The sequence below is a fragment of the Dermochelys coriacea genome, chromosome 2 (assembly GCF_009764565.3).
Source record: "Dermochelys coriacea isolate rDerCor1 chromosome 2, rDerCor1.pri.v4, whole genome shotgun sequence".
In the NCBI taxonomy this organism is placed as follows: domain Eukaryota; kingdom Metazoa; phylum Chordata; order Testudines; family Dermochelyidae; genus Dermochelys; species Dermochelys coriacea.
In genome coordinates this window covers 33008042-33032502 of record NC_050069.1, presented here as the reverse complement: position 1 = coordinate 33032502, position 24461 = coordinate 33008042, and the positions used below count along the sequence as shown (strand labels likewise).

At 38.9% G+C, this 24461-nt stretch overlaps 1 protein-coding gene across 1 annotated transcript in view; it reads right to left on the bottom strand.

Annotated features, from left to right (window-relative positions):
* NUDCD1 (NudC domain containing 1) overlaps positions 1 to 24461 on the bottom strand; it is a 145587-nt gene that overhangs the window by 58711 nt on the left and 62415 nt on the right. Inside the window, exons 4-6 of the mRNA XM_038391404.2 lie at positions 21848 to 22031; positions 6214 to 6399; positions 2604 to 2808 (exon numbers count right to left, since the gene is read on the bottom strand). Of these exons, the coding sequence (XP_038247332.1) occupies positions 2604 to 2808; positions 6214 to 6399; positions 21848 to 22031 (575 nt within the window). The remainder of the gene's footprint in view (positions 1 to 2603; positions 2809 to 6213; positions 6400 to 21847; positions 22032 to 24461) is intronic.

Genomic DNA, 24461 nt, shown 5'->3' with positions numbered 1-24461 from the left:
CAAGGCACTGGTGAGACCTCATCTAGAATATTGTGTGTAGTTCTGGTCTCCCATGTTTAAGAAGGATGAATTCAAACTGGAACAGGTACAGAGAAGGGCTACTAGGATGATCCGAGGAATGGAAAAGCTGTCTTATGAAAGGAGTCTCAAGTTTAGACTTGAAATTAGACGAAGGTTTCTAACCATCAGAGGAGTGAAGTTCTGGAACAGCCTTCCAAGGGGAGCAGTGAGGGCAAAAGACATATCTGGCTTCAAGACTAAGCTTGATAAGTTTATGGAGGGGATGGTATGATGGGATTGCCTAATTTTGGCAATTAATTGATCTTTGACTATTAACAGTAAATATGCCCAATGGCTTGTGATGGGATGTTAGATGGGGTGGGATCGGAGTTACTACAGAGAATTCTTTCCTGTGGGTCTGGCTGGTGAATCTTGCCCATATGCTCAGGATTCAGCTGATCACCATATTTGGAGTCAGGAAGGAATTTTCCTCCAGCGCCGACTGTCAGAGGCCCTGGGGGGTTTTCGCCTTCTTCTGCAGCATGGGGCACGGGTCACTTGCTGGAGGATTCTCTGCACCTTGAAGTCTTTAAATCATGATTTGAGGACTTCAATAGCTCAGACATAGGTGAGAGGTTTATTGCAGGAGTGGGTGGGTGAGATTCTGTGCTCTGCATTGTGCAGGAGGTCAGACTGGACAATCATAATGGTCCCTTCTGACCTTCATGTCTATGAGTCTATAATAACTCTTCATTTTCAAAATTGCTCTTGGAAGGAAAAGGACCATGTTTTGAACAATAAGGGAAATAATTTCATACCCAGTTGGAACAGAATCCACGCCTCGATACAAAAACACATTCAGATCGGAAACAATTTTTTCAGTTAACTGGCTACCGAGAACTGTATCTGCTTCTCAGGCTGCCAAACATATTCAGTGCAGTCAAAGACCTACCTATCCAACAATAAGTGGTCTTTTATTGGAAAAAAATGAAGCTCTGGTGTCAGAATATTAGACTGTGAATACAGAAAACCAGATTCTGAACTCAACTGATGTTTGGCATTGAATCAGCAGGAGCTGCACTTGACTCGGTGGCTTTCAGAAGAACACTACAGACATTCTTGGCTGCCCACTTTTGCTCATAGAACAAAACCTAAAGCTAAATGACGCTAGGTATTTGGCACCCCATTGATTTGCTTTTTCATTCTTCTTGAAAAAGTGTTAAAATTAAAATGTGTGTCAACAATTCTTTGACATACACTGCAGTCTGATACTTATTGTAGTATAATTTTATATTTAAACAAAATTAATTTCCATGTATATTATGCTCTTAATCATATGTTAAAAACAAGGAAAGAACACTGAGACACAAAATACTTGAAAGGTACAGGGCAGAACAAGGTGGTAAATTCAATCACCAAAGGTCAATTATTTTAGAAGAGCAGCAGCTGCACCACTGTCAATTGTACAAACAAATGATTCTTGAAGATATATATTCATTTAACTCCTCATTTAAGGTCAGACTAGATAATCACAATGGTCCCTTTTGTCCTTAATGTCTATGAAGATATGAATATTAAGAAGGTTGAAAAAATGTTTGAATATTTTTGCCAAGTTTGCTGCAGGTGGAATAACCATTTGGCTCTCAGATTTGTCTTTCTTTAGCTGTCTGATTGAATAGCCTCTTTCCAAACCAAGAGGCTACCAGAAAGCATTTCCCGCTAAGATGTCACAAACCTTTGCTCCAGAAAGAAAACGTTAAAGAATTTTCCATCCCAGAAATAGCCCTCCATTGTACACCTATCTAAATACATCAAATCAAACCATTCTGAACAGTGGTTGCTGTGAAAGCACAGTAATTTAGTTCAACCAAAATTCATAAGGCGCTCTTAAAACCTTGAATAATGTGTATGCATGGCAGTTTCACTGTACCTTTTAACTGTAACAAAGAAATTGGCTTACAAGCTGAGCCAGTTAAGGCTTCATTCTTTGAAGCTATATAACCAAAAATGTTTAAAAAGGGGTAAATTTTTAAAAGGGCAGGAGCTCCAGCCTCTCTTTTAGCATATGCATACGGAGCTCACACTATTTGCATCTGGAGAAATGAATTGTGGGTGGCAGTCTGAGTACTTATGCCTCTAACTTTCTAATTTGCACCCACAGCTGATCTTTGCATGTGCAAATTCTGCAGACCCTGATGGCAATATAGTGAATAGGGATAAAGACTGAATAAGCTTTTTATTTCAAAACCTTTCTTCTTCCAAACCACCTTATTGCTTATAAAGTTCTACATGTGTGTAAATTTTAAAGTTTTAAAACATTTTCATTTTGGAAAGAAAGAATGACTGGAAAATCATGAGATAATTATGCATGTTGAACTACTCATGTATGAGTAACTTACAGAAGTGTTTGCAGGAGCAGGCCCTTTTTGAATAAAGGCCTGATCCTTCACTAGTTGACATCAACTTCAATGGATTTTATATGGTGCCTGTTGCAAGGACTGGATTGGAGAGAAACAAATAGGATTTTTTAAAAAAATAAAACTGTACTTTGACTTAATATATATTAATATGAAAAGTAAAATCAACATGTAGATTATTAATACCTATTATCTCTAATTATCCATGTGCAGCTTTCATGGTCAATAGATGAACAGAGTTTTCCTTCCACCAAAGGAGGCTGACTTTTCAATGCTACAATGATATGATCAGGAGAAAACTGTACTTGTACATCATCTTTAGTGAGGTCTTGGGGAAGATGAATTGTTACTGTCAAATCATCTTCAGTCTGTTGCCAGTAATAGACAGGGTCTACAAATGGAAACATACATATAAAGGCAAAGTCAATTACAAAATATAAAGTATATGGTTGATGGGGTGGGGAAAAGAAATTTGGTAAAGTGTGTTTATTCACTTTCTACTCTGAAAACTTCATACGAAAGCTATTCTGATCACTTATTAAAAAATAGAGAGGAACATAGTTTTCTGGCTACCAGTACGTGTTTGACCAAAGACTACTTGTGTCTCAGTTATGGAGAGTTGCTTGCACTCATGTATACATTTAAATATGCAGGTGTACGCTCAACTGAACAATATAAAAATGCACTTGTAGTTTTTTTACACCTTTCAAATGGCATTTTTAAATAAATAGTCACAACTTTATGAAATCAATACACAAATTCATTCAAATAAGCAAAGGCACTACGTTTCAGTGAACATTAATCCCATTATCTAGATTCAGCACCTTTTGAGTTATCTTCATGACTCCACAGTAACAGTGGTTCTTTGAGATGTATCGGAAGTGGAATATATGTGGACAACACATGTGCCCCATGTGTGCGAGGTCTGAATCTTTTTAAATACTAGTGTTCATTGGGGCCATGCCTGCAATCAGTATACCTTCTGGCACACCGTAGCCAAGGGAATAAAGGGCAGGACAGCCATAACTAGCCTTCAGTCTCCTAACTACAGAATCCAGCTAGGAAGGAGGGTGGGTTGTAGAAATACATGTGTCCATTTAGATACTGTATTAGGAAAAACCTAACTACAGGAGTAGTTAAGGTCTGGAAATAGTCTTCCAAAGGAGGTTGTGGAATCCCCAATATTGGCAGTTTTTAAGAAGAGATTTAACAAACACCTGCCAGGGATGTTCTTTTTATGTGATCTGCCTCAGCACCAGGGGTTGGATTTGACTTCTTGAGGTCCCTTATATCCCTACATTTCTATGACAACAAATCACAAAAATCAGTTAGTGTATTGTAAATAACAGTTTGTTTTTGGAGTAGCTGTCCATATGGATTCCATTTTAGATGACAACTCATAAGAAGAGATCTCATGTCCTCCAAGTGGGTGCTCAGTTTAGTGAGCCCATGATTAAGACACTCTGCCAAAGTGGGCATCAGATCTGGAACCCACTAAAATTGGAATGTCCATTAGGGAAGCAACAGAGGCTGCTTCAACTCTGGTGGAATGGACTCTAATCTGCACAGAGCGTACAGGCAAGCTATTGTACAGCAAAGGCTAATATAGTCCAACACCCGTTTAGTCAACCTTTGGGTGGTTATTTGCTGACCTTTCAGTCAGCATAGATTTGTCAAGAACAAATCGTGTCAAACCAAACTGATAGATTTCTTAAACAGGGTAACAAGCTTTATGCATGGGGGGGAAGCAGTAGATGTGGTATAGCTTGATTTTAGTAAGGCTTTTGATACTGTCTCGCATGACCTCCTCAGAAATAAAATAGGGAAATACAACCTAGATGGAGTTACTATCAGGGCAGTGCATAACTGATTAGATAACCATTCTTAGAGAGTAAACATCAGTGGTTCACAGTCAAGCTGAAAGGGCACATCAAGTGGTGTCCCACAGGGATCAGTTCTAGCTCTGGTTCTCTTCAATATCTTCATCAGTGATTTAGGTATTGGCATAGAGAGTACACTTATAAAAGTTTACAGATGATACCAAGCTGGGAGGGATTTCAAATGCTTTGGATAATAGTATTAAAATTCAAAATGATCTGGACAAACTGAAGAAATGGTCTGAAGTAAATTGGATGAAAATCAATACGGACAAATGCGAAGTACTCTACTTAGGAAGGAACAATCAGTTGCATTCAAACAAAATGGGAAATGATTGTCTAAGATGGAGTACTGCAGAAAGGGATCTGGGGGTCATAGTAGATCACAAGCTAAATATGAGTCAACAGTGTAACACTGCAGAAAAAAAAAAGCAAACATCATTCTGGGATGTGTAAGCAAGACATGAGAAGTAATTGTTCCATTCTACTCCACGTTGATTAGGCCTCAACTGGAGTACGATTCTAGTTCTGGGTGCCACATTTTAGGAAGCTGTGGACAAATTGGAGAAAGTCCAGAGAAGAGCAACAAAAATTAGTAAAGGTCTAGAAAACAAGACCTACAAGGGAATATTGAAAAAACTGAGTTTGTTTAGTCTGGAGAAGAGAAGACTAAAGGGGGGTGGGGGGGGGATCTGATAAACGTTTTCAAGTACATAAAAGGTTGTTATAAGGAGGAGGGAGAAAAGTTGTTCTGCTTCACCTCAGAGGATAGGCCAAGAAGAAATTGGCTTAAATTGCAGCAAGGGCGGTTTAGGTTGAACATTAGGGAAAACTTCCATCTGTCAGAGTGGTTAACCACTGGAATAAATTGTGTAGGGAGGTTGTGGAATCTTCATCATTGGATATTTGTAAGAACAGCTTAGACAAACCCTTAGGATAGATAATACTTAGTCCTGCCATGAGTGCAGGGGACTCGACTAGATGACTGCTCGAGGTCCCTTCCAGGCCTACGATCCTACAAAAACCCACATGCCTTTCTAACAGGCTGTGCATGTTTCTGGCTTTCTTTAGCTACAGCTTTGTGGAAGGTTTGAAATACGCATCAGTGAATCACAGCAAATGTTTTCATGTGAAAATAATCCATAAATGGTGTTTTCCATAAAATAGCCCACCAATGATCCCGATTAGGATATACCCAATAGGCAAACCAATACGACTACCTGTAGAGAGAATTTTGTTTTTTAAAGAGAGGATTTGAAAACGATTTAGAGGTTATTTACGATGGAGGCAGAAACTGGCAAACAGTTTAGAAAAGCAAAAGCCAATCTAATGAACATGGGCCTGATCCAAACCCCAAAAGAAGTCAATGAGAAGACTCTGACAGACTTCACTGGATCACATCCTCTGTGCTAACTGGTACAATCACTCAGCATGTTGATGATGAAAACATTTGGAGGGTTTTGTCTTCCTGCTGAGCTAGTGGTTGCCCTTCACACCACTGATCTCCGCATGAAGAAGTTAGAATTCAGTGAATGTCCTCTTTCCACAGATACTTACAGCTCAATTACAATCTCTATTGCTACATGCGTAATACTTATTTTTCATGCAAAGGCAATGAAAGCGTGAACTTTGTGTGTCTTTTGCAGAGCACAACCCTTTGCACATCTCTATGCACAAGGCATCTTCTATAATTAGGAAAGGCAAACACTATATACAAAGACAAATTATATACATAAAATAATATAAATATCTAAATCTCTCTGTCTGGGAAGTAAACATTTACAATGAAATTTAAGACAGTGAAAAAAATTGTTGTCCAAATATATGGAAATTCATTAAATCATTTAGCATTATTTTGTTACAATAAAAGATGGCTTCATTATAGAAGTCTAGGAAAACAAGACCAGAACAAATATTACCTCTCTTTTTATCTGCTATTTTCCCATCTTCATTTTCTTCAAGCTGGTTCTCCTCATCCTGCATAAATCTGAAAGGTTTGTAGGAGACAATCATTAGACCATCCCCTCCTGGCTCTATAGCTGCATAATGAGGGACTGACTTTCCTTGGAGAACTCTGCGCTTGAAGATTTCATATCTTTGATTTTCTGTAAAAGGAATACAAAACCAGAAAAGTAATATTTTCTAGGAGGAAAAAATTCAATTATAAATGTGACAAATGGATTGTACCTAAAAATAATATACAGCCACATTAGTCAATTCATAATATTGCAGCCCTGAAACTGCAGTTCATCTCTGTCCTCGAAACAAGAGATCTGCTACACAAACCTATATCCAGCAGCCATAGCAGACTGAAATTAAAGCTCTGCAATCAGGTACACTGTTGGTTTTCCCACCTATTTTTCTAGTCTCCCACATTAGCCATTATTGGAGACATGATAAATAAATGACTAGATAGACCATTAGTTTCTTCCAGTATGGTAATTATTTATCATTTTTACTTCTGTATCACCTAGAGTTACAAGCAGGGATTAGAGCCCAAGTGTACTAGGCACTATGCTACAACTATTACAACAACAAAGACAGTCCCTGCCCCATGCAATTTACAATATTAACATATTATGATCCAAAAGGTCGGGATGAACAATGGAATGAGGGAGAACAAGTAACAGTGAATCTAATTTGTTTTAGTGAGCAGCAATCACAGCATGCCAACTGCCTACTCATTCTTAATAATGCGGCATAATTCTTGTTTTCTCCACTACTACACGCAATTCGGCTTTGCTATTGGAAAGTTCTGTTTTTCAGCTTTTAGAAATCAGCTTCTGCTTTCTTCTTTTTTGTCAAACTTAAGGAAATTTTAATTTTTAATGGAGTTTGGAGTCATCAATTCAGTTGTCTTCCATGAGAAATACAGAGCAGAATACAATTTTCAATAATCATTTGCAGAACATTATATATGCATGGCCCGTATTTAACTGATAATGTCTTTTACAGGTTCCACACAAATCCTGGTTAATGCTAACTAGCTCTTCTTAGTGCAAAATGCTCATCTTGTCCAGCATTTGTACAAAATGTACAGCTACCAATCCATCCCATGCTGTGCTTCCAACAAAATACATTGAGACAAACAGAAGCATAACATGCTGACATTGGTATGAGCATTTCCCCCTCTGCCTCAGCATCTAAATCCACTCAGCTCTATAGTAACTAATCACTTTTGAACAACCATTGATATCAGAGAAGCTAGCTAAATATTTTAGATCTTGTTCAAGTTCTCTACAGATCGTAAACTTATTCTTGATCATTTATTTCTAATTGTTTTCAGTACTCCACATTTAACTTCTATTTTCTTTAATATGAAACTATTGTACTTGTAAGTAGGTTATTACCGGACTAACTTAGACGTTACTGGAAGTAGAGATGTGTTATACAAGGACACATTATTATTTCTCAAAATATAGTGGCGTTATCCATTTTTAAAACCAGCAAATACACCAGTATGGGCAAATATTTCAGATCTGCCAAATTTTGTATGCCAATGCAATGTTTCAATATAAAGGCTAGACATATTTTTATACATATGAAAACTGTATTAGAATACATAATGACAGACAAGCTAGGTAAGTTCAGGCGTGGTCACTATTTGACTACAATGGACCTTTGGTCTGACCCATTATGGCTGTTATGTCCAAGGAAAATTAAGATAGTATTATAGGAAATAACACTGTACAGTAGGTGGCACAATTCACTAAGAGTCAGTATAGATGTGTCTATATTGTGTTGTAAACCTGGATTCAGATTTAAACCCAAACGCCCCTATTGTCTACACTCAAATCTTTCTCACTCAGGTTAGTAAACCCTCACGAGGGAAAGTGGGTGCAGTCTAGGCCTTAGGGACTTGGGTCCAAGCACTGCCATTGTGCAGTATGGATGCAGCTCAAGGCTGGGTCCCCAAATTCATGACCGGAGAGTTGGCCCACATATCCCACAATCCCCTGGGCCCATGTTTCTCAGCCTTACATTCAATTCCTAGGAAGTGGAAGCATCCCTGCTTGGTTCAAATACAGTTCATATGCAGCTGCTTGGCATTTAACTCTGCCTTTCCACTCTCACCACTCACCTGGAAACACATTTAAAAACAGTCTCCTATGTTAGCTATGACCATTGATACGAAGAAGTCCTACAAGTGCACTGCTAGCCAGTCACAGGAACACAAATTAATTCTGATCAATCTTTAGTGGAGGCGAGCAAGACATTTTCTTCAGTAAGAGTGCAAGAAATGATCATGGGTACAAACAAATCTCAAAAAAGCTTGGGATATTATCTGGACCACATATTAGTACAGAGATCGAGTCGTGGCTTAAAACCAACAACTAGGTTAGGGATAGTAACAGCATCTCAGAGAACTTGCTTTTTAACTGCTTCATCTATGAGCATTTGAGTAGCTTCTAGGGCTTCAGCAAGCACTGAGCCTGTAACGGTGTACGACAATGCACCCTTTTAATCCCCAAAGTCAGAGGAACCACCAGAGAAGACCAGCAGCCATCAGATGAAAAGTTACACTGCCAGTCAGGGATCTCCAGAACTATAACATTCTCCAGTGGTTGCCCTGTCTAAAATGACAGTAAAACCACAGACAGTAAAGCACAGAGAGTGGCACCCACCCCACACAACCCCAGGGGGAAATGGCGGGGATTTGTAAATGATTTACATTGAATTTGTTAAGTGCGTCTTATCATGATGTTTGAAGTCTTGATGCTGAGCTGGGTAGAGCTCACAGGACTGTGTGAGCCAATAAATTTTTGCATGTGAAAAACATAAAACCCAATGATAAAAAGTAGCATCTTTTCACCAAGGGTTGCCAAAACCCCTCCATATGCAGCAAACGTGATGCATTTTTTTTTTCCTTATAACATGTTTTCATTTGCCTCAGCAGGCCATTCCACCTAATAGACTTTAAGGCCAGAAGTGAACATCATGATCATCTAATCCAGGGGTTCTCAAACTTCATTGCATCGCTATCCCCTTCTGACAACAAAAATTACTACACAACCCCAGGAGGGGGGACTGAAGCTTTAGCCTGACCGACCCTGCTACTCCGGGTGGGGAGACCAAAGCCCCGCTGCCCTGAGGAGGGGAGGGCGAAGCTGAAGTCCAAGGGCTTCAGCCTCTGGCAGGGGGCCTGTAATCTCAGCCCCACTGCCCAAGGTTGAAGCCCTCAGGCTTCAGCCCCAGACAGTGAGGCTCAGGTTTTGGCTTCAGCCCCTGGCCCCAGCAAGTCTAAGACAGCCTTGGCACTCCCTTAAAAAGGGGTCATGACCCACTTTGGGTCCCAACTCAGAGTTTGAGAGCTGCTGATCTAGTCTGACCTCCTGCACATTGCAGGCCACAAAACCTCACCCACCCAACTCCTGAAATAGACCCATAACCTCTGTCTGAGTTACTGAAATCCTCAAATCATGATTTAAAGACTTCAAGTTACAGAAAATCCACCGTTTACACTAATTTAAACATGCAAGTGGCCTGTGCCCCATGCTGCAGAGGAAGGTGAAAACCCCCCAGAGTCTTTGCCAATCTGACCTAGGGAAAATTTATTTCCCAACCCCAAATATGGCAATTAGACAGACACTGAGCATGTGGGCAAGACCTACATGGGCAACCAGGAGCCTTGGGGTGTGAATTGTGCTGCGTGGGCACAGAGGAAGCAAACACGAGTCAAAGTAATGGGTGAAATCCTGCAGAAGGCCAACCAGCAGCTGGAATATCAAAGAGACAAAGATACAAGGCATGGGTGGTGTGGTTGGCAGAGGTGGGAAAAGAGAAAGGCTGAACAGCATAAAGAGATTGGCAGTGCAAATTTTGGAGCAGGAATGCAAGTTGAGGAAGATAGAGCACATAGAAAGAACTGTGTGAGATGATGCTCATGGCAATAAGACTGCAGGCTCCAGCTGTACCTCTTCCTACAGTACCCCATGCTACCATATCCTGCAGGCCATGCACCCTTTGGATAACACTGGGCTTGGGTGGTTTATATCACAAGGAATGACCTATAGTTGGAATTGCCAAATATACCCTCTACAGTCTTCCACTTCACTCTAGTCCAGTAGTATCCTGTGCACATGAAATGCACTAGAAGGGCCAAAAAGAACAGAAACTCTCTTCAATGCCAGTGTCTAAGTGTTTTGCACCATTGTGTACTGTATTTCCACTAATCCACTATTCGGAGGGTTTTGCACTGTTAGTTGCGTTGTATGTTTTTCTGGCAGCTAGTCTGCCTATCAGGTTTTTAACATTGTGAGTTTCTGTTACATGCTTGTTTACAAATAAAGAGTTCAACATGCACACAAGGTGTCATTATCGTGGTTTATTACATTTACTTTGGAGGAACTTCATCACAGTAATCCATAAATTGTGCTTTGAGTTTAAACAGCACGCATAAAAAGCCCTCATAAATTTCAAAGTAGCAATCCCACAATTAAGCTGTGTGTTTAAGTATATGGCCAGTTTTTATAGACCAGCATGAAAGTTCACACACATACTATGACAGTCAAACCATGTGATGAGGTATGTGACTTGAGTATACAAAACGCATAAAACAAATTCAGAAAAAACAAAACAAAACCCACCTTCTAGATCTGGCCTACACCCAGGGAATGACTGTGGAACAGTTACAAATACTATTTCATTCCCTATTCACTCATATTACTGTACACATATATACATAAATTATTTAATTGCTGCAACTCACTGGACCATGCAAACCCATTATATGAATGCCCAAAGCATTTCCGATTTCTGTTGCACGTGTGGATTCTGCCCCACTAATGACACGTGCACTTTTTGGCTCTGTGTACCCATCTAGAAGTTCAGTTGTATAGAGTCCATTCCTGGCAAAATGGTTCACTTTTGTCCTTGGAGACATTGTCCAGAGAACAGCAAACAACAATGTGGACAGCATTAATGATCCTGGAATCTGTTTGGCTCTGAGAGCACATACCCTATTATACTCATCGTTCAGCATAATGTTAGGGAAAAGCTGCACAGTGGAAGTGATCTCTTAAAAAAAAATAAAAATAAAATTATATTCTGCCTACCTAAATCCCCACCAAAAGGGGCCTGATCAATTTGGACATAGTATTGTTTTTGAGCATTATTAGACAGCCAACACATTTCTTCACAGAGGTAGCTGCATATCAGCAATAAGCAAAGTCATGCCTGCCAACATTACATTTATACAATGATTTAGGATCCTTGAATCGAGTTATTAAAAAAAATTCACAATCACTATAACTGTGAGGCAGTGTGACCTACTGGTGTAATAGTGGTGCCAGGAGCCAAAAAATTCTCAAGTTGTAATCCCAACTATGCCCACTCAGGCAAGTCACCGGTTTGGCTCAGACTCCCAATCTATAAAGTAGGTAATATTATCCCTATTTATCTACTTCAACAGGATGGAGAGGCAATAACGAGTATTATTAATATACTTTGAAAAAATGTAAAGCAGTACTTGTTAGTACAACTTTAATGCTTGGCATTTACACTTGCATAATAAAACCATATTGAAGTCTATGATAAAAAAGCACTATAGAAGAGCTACGTCATTATTATTATTTATTTATTTTTGAAGATGATCATAATGTTTTGCCCCAGGACAGAAGTCTATCGTACAAGATCTTAGCAATGATGCTCCCTCCCCCACCCCACTTTTCAAAATGCAGTATAACTTCATAATTACAAACACCAGAGTTACAAACTCAATTGGAACCAGAAGTACGCAATCAGGCAGCAGAGACGGGGGAAAAAGAGGGGAAAAAAATGCAAATATAGTACAGTACTGTGTTAAATATAAAGTACTAAAAAAAGGAAAAGATTAAAAACATTTGACAAGGTAAAGAAACTGTTTTTATGCTTGTTTCATTTAAATTAAGAGAAAAGTTTCAAAAAACTATATTAAGTCCCATGTTCAGTTGTAAACTTTTGAAAGAACCACCATAACGTTTTGTTCAGAGTTACGAACAACCTCCATTCCCAAGATGTTCTACAGCATAGTAATGCCTCACTTAAAGTCATCCCAGTTAATGTTGTTTCGCTGTTACGTTGCTGATCACTTAGGGAACATGCTCGTTTAAAGTTGCACAATGCTCCCTTCTAACACTGTTTGGCAGCCGCCTGCTTTGTCCACTTCTTTTGCAGGAAGAGGGGCAGCTGCCCAGCAAGCTATCGGTTCCAGCAGTTCAGCTGTCCCTCCCGCCACTGCCATGTGCTGCTCCTGCCCTCTGCCTTGGAGCTGCTCCCAGGAGCCTCCTGATTGCTGGGGGGTGGGGGGGGAGAAGGGGGCTAACGTCAGGGTGTCCCCCTCCCCCTGCTTACCCCATCTCCATAGAGCAGGGGGGAACGGGACAGGACACCACAGGGCTCAGGACAGAGGAAGCATGCTGGCAGCAGCTGCTGTCTCAACTTGCTGATCTACTTAAAAAGGCAGTGTACTTAGAGTGGCATCAGCATCTCTCTCTCTCACACGCACACAGTGTGTGTGTCTCAGTCTCTGTCTGCCATGTTGTCTCCTCTCCCTCCATTCGTGCTGCCTTGTGAGGCTACATTAACATGTTAATCCTTGAGGGCTCAGCTGCTCTAGTTCATCATTTAGCAGTAAGGCATTCCCTGGAAAATATCCCAGCCTCTGACTCTACCACCTCAACCAAGCTTCACTATCATCATCACTGTGTACAAGTATTAAATTGTTTGTTTAAAACTTATACTGTGCATGCATGTGTGTGCGTCTCTCTCTATATTATATATATTCTTTTGTCTAGCAAAAAAAAAAAATTCCCTGGAACCTAAGCCCCCTGTTTACATCAATTCTTATGGGGAAATTTGATTTGCTTAACATTGTTTTGCTTAAAGTCGCATTTTTCAGGAACAATACTATAATGTTAAGCGAAGAGTTACTGTAATTAGTTAACTTTAAACTAGTAGCTGAAAGCCTATACTATCACACAGGTTTAATTTGTAAAGCCATATGTGACCAAAACCAAAACCAAAAATGACTGAGAACTTAACTGGACTGTAACAGACTACGAATCCCAGTGATGATTGAACCTGGTGATATTCTAAACAAAAAGAGCTCTCAACCATGCTTATAGCTGTTTTCATCACGTCACACTGACACAGGCTGGGTCTACACTAAAAAGCTAGACAACCAAACTATATTACTAAGGGGTGTGAAAAATCCATACCCCTGAGTGATGTAACTAAGCTGACTTAACCCCAGTGCAGACAGCACTAGGTTGACGGAAGAATTCCATAACGGAAGAGGAACTAACTAGTACCTCTCGGGGAGGTGAATTACCTTCGCTGACAAGAGAACCTCTCCTATTGGCGTAGGTAGTGTCTACATTGAAGTGCTACAGCTGTCTGGCTCTAGCTTTCCAAGGGTAGACAAGGCCTCAGATATTCTAGGCTTCAGAGTGCTGTTTGGGGTTATTGTGTATGCTGGCTGTATTGATTTGTGTCTGGAATAGATTGTGCTAGGAGATTTGTGTTGATTGGTGTGAGTGATAGTTTGGTGCTGAGTATGGCAGTTAAGGCAAGTAATCTACCATCTGTCAGTCTCACTCATACAGCCCATGAATCTGTTGCAATAAAGTTATCTCTAGAGCAGGGATTCTCAAACTTCATTGCATTATGACACCCTTCTGACAACAAAAATCATGATCCCAGGATGCGGGAGACCAAAACCTGAGACTGACTGAGCCCTGCCGCCCTGGCCAGGGTCAGGGAAGGGGAGAAGCCAAAGCCTGCGGAGGTGGGCCAAAGCCCAAGGGCTTCAGCCCCAGGTAGGGGACCTGTAACCTGAGCCCTGACGCTCAGTGGGGAAGTGGGGCTTGGGCTTTGGCCCTGGGTCCCAGCAAGTCTAATGCCAGCCCTGGCAACCCCATTAAAATGGGGTCGCAATCCACTTTGGGGTCCCAACCCACAGTTTGAGAACCACTGCTGTAGAGTAAGAGTGGGGATTGATTTGAGTTAACTTTGACATCACAATGGTTAAAACTCTTGGTGTAATTCATAAAGTCAAAATGGCTGAGAAATTAAAAATTGTATAGCAATAGACTAAAATGCAGTGATGATTCAACCTGGTGATACTCTGAACAAAAACAAAAAAGCTCTCAACCATCCCTCCATTGTATCACATTGACTCAAAGTACATTCTAGGCTTCAGAGTGACAATCTGCAGTTTTATTATATAGATTATGAAGCATGTATTGTGGTTTACTAGTTAAACATGCTGTCATCTGGTTAGCAAAAGATGTTTCAGAGGTTAACAAAATTTAAAAAAACCTATCAAGCAATTGGACCATAAATAAGTGATATCTGGTAGTGTTAAAACCAAAAAAACCTCACGCATGCATGCGCACACACAGTTCATTTGCACTTAAGACAGTCAGAGCTCTGACAAATTTTCTCTCTCTCTACTGGGACACATCTGATACACAGAGAAACACTAGAGATATATTTTGACTCAGATACGAGATGCGTTAGATACCTGAAAAATAACAAGGAGTCCGGTGACACCTTAAAGACTAACAGATGTATTTGGGTATAAGCTTTCATGGGCTAGAAAAGTTTATGCCCAAATACATCTGTTAGTCTTTAAGGTGCCACCGGACTCCTTGTTATTTTTGTGGCTACAGACTAAAATGGCTACCCCGATACAAGATACCTGGAAACTAGTTAAAGTACAGAGGGTTCACAGCCTAAACTTGGCATTTCCTCACTTTTTGTTTTGGTTTCTATTAGGCTTCACATCCTCTGTTTTATATAGATTTAATGATTATGAATCAACATTCCTGATGAAAGGATAGAAATACACTTTTTCCTCTAACAGGTAACAAATATAGAAGTTATTTTCAAACAAGAAAAAATTTGCACACCAAACAGTAACTATCTAGACACTTCAATGTGTGTGAGATCTAAATTTATATCTTAATTTCATCCAGTCTATCAAAGTAGTGATATGAATACATTTTCAAATGTGGACAACCCCAGATATGAGCAGTATAATTAATAAGAAAAAGAAAAGTTTCCTACTATATTTAAGGGAAAAAGAAATATGTATACTGACAAAAATGTGATTAAATAGCAGTTGCTCCTGATATAAAACCTTAAATAAAGTTTTGCCGCTAATCAAGTTTTATACTTCCCTCTAAAAAGGACAGTACTATAATATTTGTTTTAGGTTTAGAGAATGTAATTGCTTACTATAAAAAATGTGGTTGAAAGATTATAATTCTTATTAAATTTTGCTGCATGCTGATGACTGTAATTTAGTTTTCAAATGATTAATCACACCTTTTCTTTCATTGAACTTTATAATTACAATAAATCAAAATTATTCTTAATGCAATGTTAAAGGTGGAACAATGCTAGGCTAGTGCAACACACACTCAGGAAATGCAAAAACGTAAGAACATAAGTGTGACAACGTTGCACAAGGAAAGTGTATGTAATATGGCATGCACAGTTTTTGTGTGCAACAACAGCACTCTTAAAGAAGTGCATAGTTAACAGAGCCAGTAGAGCAGTACATAATTTATAAGCTCTGTACAGTTGCATCTGAACTCCGCCAGGAGCCAGTGGCGAATTAGTCACTGGGCCCTGGGGCCCATGCCCAGGTGCCCTGGCCAATTGGGGGCTTTGAAAAAAGGGGCTCCCCCATGCCTGAACCTGCTCCACCTGCCCAGCGCTCCTGCTGGGGAGGGGGGAGCCCCTGCGCCCTGACCCCACTCCCCGGCAGATGCATAGGTGGGGTTGGGGGAGACTGCATGTGGAAGGGATGCGGAGGGGCCCCCACTTGCTCTGGCCCAGAGCCCTACAAAAGATTAAACCACCTCTGCCAGGAGCAGTTGGCAAGTGTTTCCAACCAGGAAAAGGGGGATTAGTTATTAGTTTCAATCGTTCTTGCCCAGGATGTCAGGGGAACTAGAGGTACCTGTGGATCACAGGCTAGCCACGGAATGGCTTGAGGATATAGCACACTGACCAAAAATTTCTAGTTTTCCCAGAATCTTAAAACATTAGATCACATATCTGAAAACAAGACATTCCAATTAGTGGAATTCAGATGGAATGAAAAAGGGGCCAAGAGGGACGACCAGAAGGTAGGAACATCCAGATCAAAAGATAAGGCTAGTGCAACACACACTCAGGACAAAGAACATGCATCATCTGAGCACTGTGCACAAGGGTAGAATGTCTGTACTGAAGGGCATACCTCACAACCAAGTGAAGTTTTCTACCGCAGATGGTCCACACACAGTTTCAAGTGAGCATGACATTGTTCATCCAAAATCATCTCTGAAGGAGGACTTCCCAGCTTTCCCTTTTGAAAGTTTTCATATTTTCATCCATATATTTCTGTGATACAGAATTTTCTTGAAAGGTGGCAACAAAAATGAAGCATAATGATCCCCCACTTATCAGAAATTTACTTAAGGCTTTTGTATTGCCTCAATTCAACTTCACATAGATGTATTTATTTATTTTAATCTACAAGTCAGGCTCATCCATCACTGTGAATTATATTTTTTAAGAGAGAAATATAGTTCTTTACAATTTAAGTTTGCTTTTTGAAACTTCATAGTTATTTTTGTATTGATTGTAGTTAGAAATTGTGCCTGTTTATCATTAATATTCAAGGATAGGAAGGGTTTCCTGTAACCAGGGTCTTCAATCAACATCATCAAATTATACAGCAATGAAACAAATATCCCAAGCTATATTCTTCAGTGAGTTGCAAATTATCTATAATCAGTCTCAATTTCAGCTGTTTTATCACTCAAATTTATTCACCAAAGGAAACTCATCGAGATTTCTTTTTCCAATGCAAGCTTTCCCTTATCAAAACCCTAACATTTCATGTAAATTCAATTTCTGTGCATTAAGGTGGCAGGGCAACCTGTCATTTTTGTAAAGGCATAAAGGCATGCAGAAATATTCACCAAATCAATGAGACATTCATTTAACATCCCAGAAGTTCAGAGTCCAAGCTGTTGATGGGCTTTTCATTTTATAGAAAAGAGAGGGAACAACTGGGGCATGGATTCCCACAGCTCAGACGCACTCAATGGTACTAAGCTTTTTGACAGGTACTGGATTCATAGGGGTATACAGTACAAACAATAAGAGCCTATCCCCATGCAGAATGCCTGTTCATGGAATGAACTTAGTAAAGGCTACAGCCATAAGTGTGTAAATATTCAATTATTCAATTATACAACCAGCTAGTAACATTGAACAATTTTCATTTAAAGAATGTTATAACTAACATTAAAATATCTTGTATTAGGTTCTTAAAATTAATGTGTGTAGAACACTTTGAAGACAAAAGACATTATACAAGTACTAAGTTTACGTTGCCTAACTTATAAGTCGAAGGGACTGATCACTACTTCTTGCTGGTTTGAGTCTTTTCATTGATAATTTTCTGTCTAACAAAGTTTTTAAAAAGAATACCTTGTGTTAGCTGCTTGATTAAAGTAAATAATATAAATGGTTCTTTGAAAGAGAAGCAAAACTTATGCTGGAGGTATATAATCCATGTATCATCTACAGTAGAGCTAGTCAAAATTTTGAAAAATGGCTTTTTGTAATATATATTATATACACACACACACACACACACACACACACACACACACACATTTTAATACAGAAAAATTATATTTGACAATGTTCTGGTTTTCCAACAAAACCAAAACCAAAAAGGTTTGGTTTTTGGAAATTGATTTGGAAATTGAAGTTAGAGTAAGATAATAATTTTGGATTGCCATAGCTGACTTCAGCTCTAATATTTTGCTCTTTTTACATAGCCAAATTTATTAATGGAAAAAGAAAATCCACATATGAAGGCAGCATAGAATAATGGGATGAATATCAGTGTTCCCACTAAACCAGAGATGGGCAAACTACGGCCTGTGGGCTGCATCCAGCCCGTCAGACCTTTTAATCTGGCCCTTGAGTTCCTGTTGCGGAGTGGGGTCGGGGGCTTGTCCTGTTCTGACGCTCCAGCCGAGAAGTGGGGTCGGGTGCTTGCCCTGCTCTGTGCATGCTGTGACTTCATGCAGCTCCCGGAATCCTATGCCTAGGGGCAGCCAGGGGACTCCGCATGCTGCTTTCGCCCCAAGTGCTGGTTCTGCAGCTCCCATTGACTGGGAATATTCTTTAAACATTGTTTAGACATTTTAAACATTTAATGTTCACATTAGTTCTTTAAAATGACTATGGAGAAAGCTGAAGACTCTCAACCTTTAGTAAGGAATATAGTATAAAACCTTCTAAAGCTCAGTACAATAGAATTGGCTCCTTCTGCACACATAGATTGCCTTAAAGCAGACATGCCATCTTAAATGTCAATGCTGGTAGCTAGCATGGTACGGTAACACTGCACTTCCCTGCTAACACTGGTGGAGTTTTCAGCATAGTGAAAAAATTCCTCTTTACGAGTAGATGATTTCTTATACTCTCACTAAACGTAAACCAGGATGAGCACACAGTTATATTCAGTTATGCTCACATAGATGGGAATACAGGGGATATATACAAGTATGCATTACTCCCTTTATTCCTTAAAGCTGTACTTTAGAATAAGCAGGAAAGATAAGGAGCAAAGAAGATCTTTACCCCCAAAAAGTAACACGAAAAACAGCAGTCAATACAAATAAATTTAAAGGTCATTTAACTAGAACATATGGAATGAATAAATCTTTACTCTTCTGTATCAACTGATTAGAGGATCTCAAAGAATCTTTGTAAAAATTAGAAACAAAAATTGAAGTTAAACGAGAAAGAAAGAAAGATAGTACAAGGAAGACTAAATAAAACCAAAAGTATAATCAACTGAAACATATAAACAATACAACATTAGAGCTAAATTCAGCTGAAAATACTAGCAGGTTTTCTTTACAAGCCCTAAATCTTAGCTCTGAGGTAGGCCTACCTAGCCAAAAAAATTTCAGCATAAAAAGCAACAACAAAAAGTGTCAACACCCTAGATGCAGGTTATACTCATCCAGGAGGAGGGGAGGTCATAAAAGTCATTTCCTTAATCTCATGTTCCAAACTGCAGATTCTCAACTCCCTTTAAAATTCCCATCTCCCACTGCTATGATGCAAAGAGGAATTAACGTAGATCTAGGCTGGAATAATTCTCCCACAGTGCCTAGCTGAGCCTTACTGTAGGGGTGGCTAATATTAGATGCTTCTTTATAAATTCAAAAAGAATATGGGACCTCTGGGTAGAGAGCTCCTCTCCTGCAACCACTGAATTGCAGCATGGGGCCTTCATCCTGATCTTTAGAGTGCTTCAGCATAGTGGTAAGGAAGGAGGAGATGGAGAATCCTCCTCAGCAATACTCAGACCTTTTTTTTATTATTACATCTTCAAGCCATTTATTTCACTCTTAACTGACAAGTCATCTAAAAAAGAGTCTCCTCTAATATTAAAACATTTAGAGAACTCATAAGTATGTTCAATGGAATCTAATTCCCTGAGAGCTAGGATACTATATATGGTAACAGAGCTGAGTAGAATCAACTAGTCCAGTCTTAAGAATGGGGAGTACTTGTGGCACCTTAGAGACTAACAAATTTATTTAAGCACAAGCTTTCGTGGGCTAAAGCCCACTTCATAAGATGCATGTAGTGGAAAATAGAGTAGATAGATAGATACACACAGAGAACATGAAAAAATGGGGGTTGCCATACCAGCTGTAACGAGATCAATCAATTAAAGTGGGCTATTATTAGGAGGAGAAAAAAAATGGTTGTAGTGATAATTAGGATGGTCCATTTCAAACAGTTGACAAGAAGGTGTGAGTAACATTAGGGGCAAAATTAGCATGGGGAAATAGTTTTTAGTTAGTGTAATCACTCATCCACTCCCAGTCTTCATTCAAGCCTAATTTAATGGCGTCCAGTTTGCAGATTAATTCCAGTTCTGCTGTTTTTCGTTGGAGTCTGTTTTTTGACTTTTTTTGTTGAATAATTATGACTTTTAGGTCTGTAATTGAGTGTCCAGGGAGACTGAAGTATTTTCCAACTGGTTTTTGAATGTTATAATTCTTGTCTGATTTGTGTCCATCCTAATTATCAATACAAAAGTTTTTTTTCTCCTGCTGATAATAGCCCACCTTAATTGATTGGTCTCGTTAGAGCTGGTATGGCCCATTTTTTCATGTTCTCTGTGTGTATCTATCTATCTATCTTCCTACTATATTTTCCATTATATGCATCTGATGAAGTGGGCTTTAGCCCACGAAAGCTTATGCTCAAATAAATTTGTTAGTCTCTAAGGTGCCACAAGTACTCCTCGTTCTTTCTGCTGATACAGACTAACACAGCTACCACTCTGAAACTAGTCCAGTCTTGTTAACTCGGTATCTTCTGCATCCAAGAATCTAAAAGGACGCTTATGGACCAGAAGGCACAGATATGCTATTTAGGCTGCAATAGACCCTTAGAAATTTGATGTGGGAGAAAAGGCTGGAGGGAAAAAAAAAAAAAACCAAACCAAACCAAAACACATGTTAAGACAGAGAAAGAGGGGAACAGGCGGGGGCGGGGAGAGAGCTAACCAAGATGACAGAAAAAAGTAAATTAGTTGCTCTGTATTTTACTTAACCTGATATTCTACGATCCTTATAAGCCAGGAATCATTTAATTCCTAAAACTTCAAAAATGAACTCCCCTGCCCCCCGCAATCAGTTACTCATTGGCTTAAATTCTGAGACATGTGGTCTTCGATTCCTTATAAAAGTTAGCCTATTTAATGCAACTATGGATGTTTATATTATTAACTCATTCATCTAGCTATCTCGCCATATATATCTATACGTATATACTTTGCTGGATTTTATTAAACTCTTGGCATCAATGATATCTAAGTGCAATGAGTTCCAGAGTTTAATCACTGTATACAAAAATCACTGCCAGATTTAAATGTGTTGCCTTTCAACTTAATTGAAAGTCTCCTTGATCTTTTTACTATAGAAAAGGTTAAAGAGCATTCAATATTCTCTCTATATACCATTGATTCGTATACCTATACTATGTCCCTTTATATTCATCTTCTAATCCTAATTTGTAAATCCTCTTCGCATTCAAGTTCTAAGCCTCTTAACCAGAGGCTGAAAACAGTACCTAATTGTCCAGTGGTTTGGAGATTGGAACAAAGGTTTGCTAAGACTACGGTGAGAGGACCTAACATTTTTATTTGGGACCACTCTCAGAATTTGCATTTACATCTCCACATGTCAAGTGCTACTGCACTGACCTTTTCTTCTAATCACCCACATCAAATAAGTGTCTGTATTGTTTATCCGTTAATTGGCCTCAGCAAATTAAAGGTTTACATTCCCCACCCCCAACTCAAATTGGAAAAAAAAAAAATCAAGATAGAAAACTGAATTAAAGTTTTGAAAAACGTAATTAAAATAACTAGCATTGTGAAATGACATATCATAAACAATAACTTTTTTAAATAGTGAGGTTGCAGCTTTTCAAAATATCTGCCAAGAATATAAACAAAATACTCACCCTCTTTGTCTACTTCTGTGATTGTAACCCACTCCAAAGACACATGGAAGCCACTTCCTTTTGCATCCAGTTCATCTTTTTCTACTCGAAGCAGAAGCCCAGCTAGTGAATGAACATCTGACTTTACAAAGGAAACACTATGGGCTATAACAAAGGGACTCCCAAATTCTTCATTAAACATAATCTGTAAATCAGAAAGAAGAAAAAGAAAGAGAGGTTGGAGGGGAAAGGGAGTAGTCCATAGTAGCTACTTTGCTATCCACTAAAAAAAGGAATGAGAAAGTTAACTGAAGCTACCCCAAGGATTTCACTGCCAACACAGATCATTCAGTGGCTTCCACCTCTGGTTTGTTCGTCCTGCCTCCTTTTCCCAGATAGTTTTGACATTCTCTAATATACAAATTAATAATAAAGCAGCAGTTAAAAGGCCTATTATGCTCGGTACTATGTAAACACAGTAAGATCATGGATACATGATGATTTTGACAATAAATCAATTGTGGAAAACAAAATCAGATTTTTTAAAACAACCTTCTTTGGTTAACGAGTTGTTTATCATTAAACTTTGAAAGGTTCCTTTACTAGACAGCTGTAAAAAACGGTGTATGATAAATGCCTATTATTAAATGGAGGAAGAGAAGGAAATAATGATTTTGAAATTGCTGAGATGGGGGAGTTCCTTATTAAAATCTATGAGTGGAGTTTGGAGCAGCCCAATCTGCTCCCACATTTTGATGAAAGCAGATCAGAACTGCCTGATCTTAAATCTTTAATGATACATTCATCTGGTAACCACTGTATTAGAATGTGGGATTGTTGCAGAAGAAAAGTCCAAGAGTTTCAGTCATTTAAACTGATCCAGAGATGGGAGCTACAGTAATAGAAACTTTGGTTCTGGAGACCATATCTTTTTATTCTGTCTCAGGTAAAACAAGCACAGTATCAAAATGTTGAGAAAATTGATCAAGACAAAAAAGGACATGAAGATAGGAATTTTCTATACATCTATACCAGGAGCCTGTGTAATAAAATAAGAGGAATTAGAATTGCTCATTTCTGAACAAAAATTAAACCTAGTTGGTACTGCAGAAGTCTGGTGAGAAGACTGGCATGACAGTAATGTTAAAATCAATGATTATAACCTGTTTAGGAAGAATGGAGTGCACAGAAGCGGACAGAGAATGGAAAACTGTCAAAAATGAGATTACCGATTTCCAAGTCACTGACAACTCGGAAGAAAATGATCTTGTATGCTGACAGATCAATGTCATAATAAAGACAGGGTACTATTATATGTCTGCTACAGACCACCAAATCACACTAGAAAACAGGATGACTACCTCCTTAAGCACCTACCCACAAGATGGAGAAAACCCATTGTTCCATGGTACCTCACGTTGAATAAGCAGTCATTGAATTTTAACAAGCAACAATTGTTCCTAGACTATCCAGAAAGGTGGAACCCAAACCCACCCACCCACCCACCCACCCACACCCACCCACCCACCCACCCACCCACAGAGGGTAATTTATGACACTACAATTTTTCATAGCAACAACTTCACAATATCAACCAGAATTCGTACGTTTTACAGACTTCACCCAACTGTCACATGTGCAAACAGAATCAAGTCCAAACCAGTAATAACTGGTGCTTTAAAAGGACCAGTTCTGCAAAGCTGAAAACAATGATAAGCCAAGTCAGCTGACAGAAAGAATTTGAATGGAAAAATGTGAATGATAGTGGGCAACTATTTATGAACATTTTATTAGATGCCCCAAAAGTCACAATTGATAAAGAAGGCCACACTGGTTTAAGAGAAAAAAAAATTAAAATATGGCTTAGAGCGGGAAAGCTGTTATAAAAATTAAAAATACAGTGTATAACAAATGAAAAGGCAAATGGAAAAAAAGAAAAAGTTGATAGGAATGACTACAAATCAAGATCGTGCTTGTAGAAATTGTAGCAAAAGAACAAGCAGAAATGGATGGCCAGCAAAGTTAAGGACAATAAAGGAGTTTTTTCAAGTAAATTAGGAACAAAAGTGATCCTAACAATGGCCCTGGTATGTTACTAGATGGAAACGATACAGCTGTCAATACAGAAAAGGAAGAAGACTTGTTAAATAAATATTTCTGTTCTGTAATACTTCTATTCTGTAAAAACAGAAGATATATTCATATCATCATGATGAAATACTTCCCATTTCAACAGTAACTATAGAGAATGTTGAACAACAGCTACTAATGCAAGACATTTTAAAATCAGCAGGTCCTGATAACTTGCACCCAAAAGTTTTAAAAGAGCAGGCCAAGAAGCTCTCTGTATCATTAATATCGATTTTCAATAACTCTCAAAATGCTCAGGAAGTTCCAGAAAAGTGAAAGAAAAATAATTTTGTGCCAATATTTAAAAGGAGTTAACAGGATGACCCAGGTAGTTATAGGCCTTTCAGCCTGATATTGATCCTAGGTAAAATAATGGAACAGCTGAGAAAGGGTTCTTAATAAACAATTAAATAAAGTTAATATAATTAATGCTAATTAACACATTTTATAGAAAATAGATCTTGCCAAACTAACTTGATATTTTAAAATGCGATTACAAATTTGG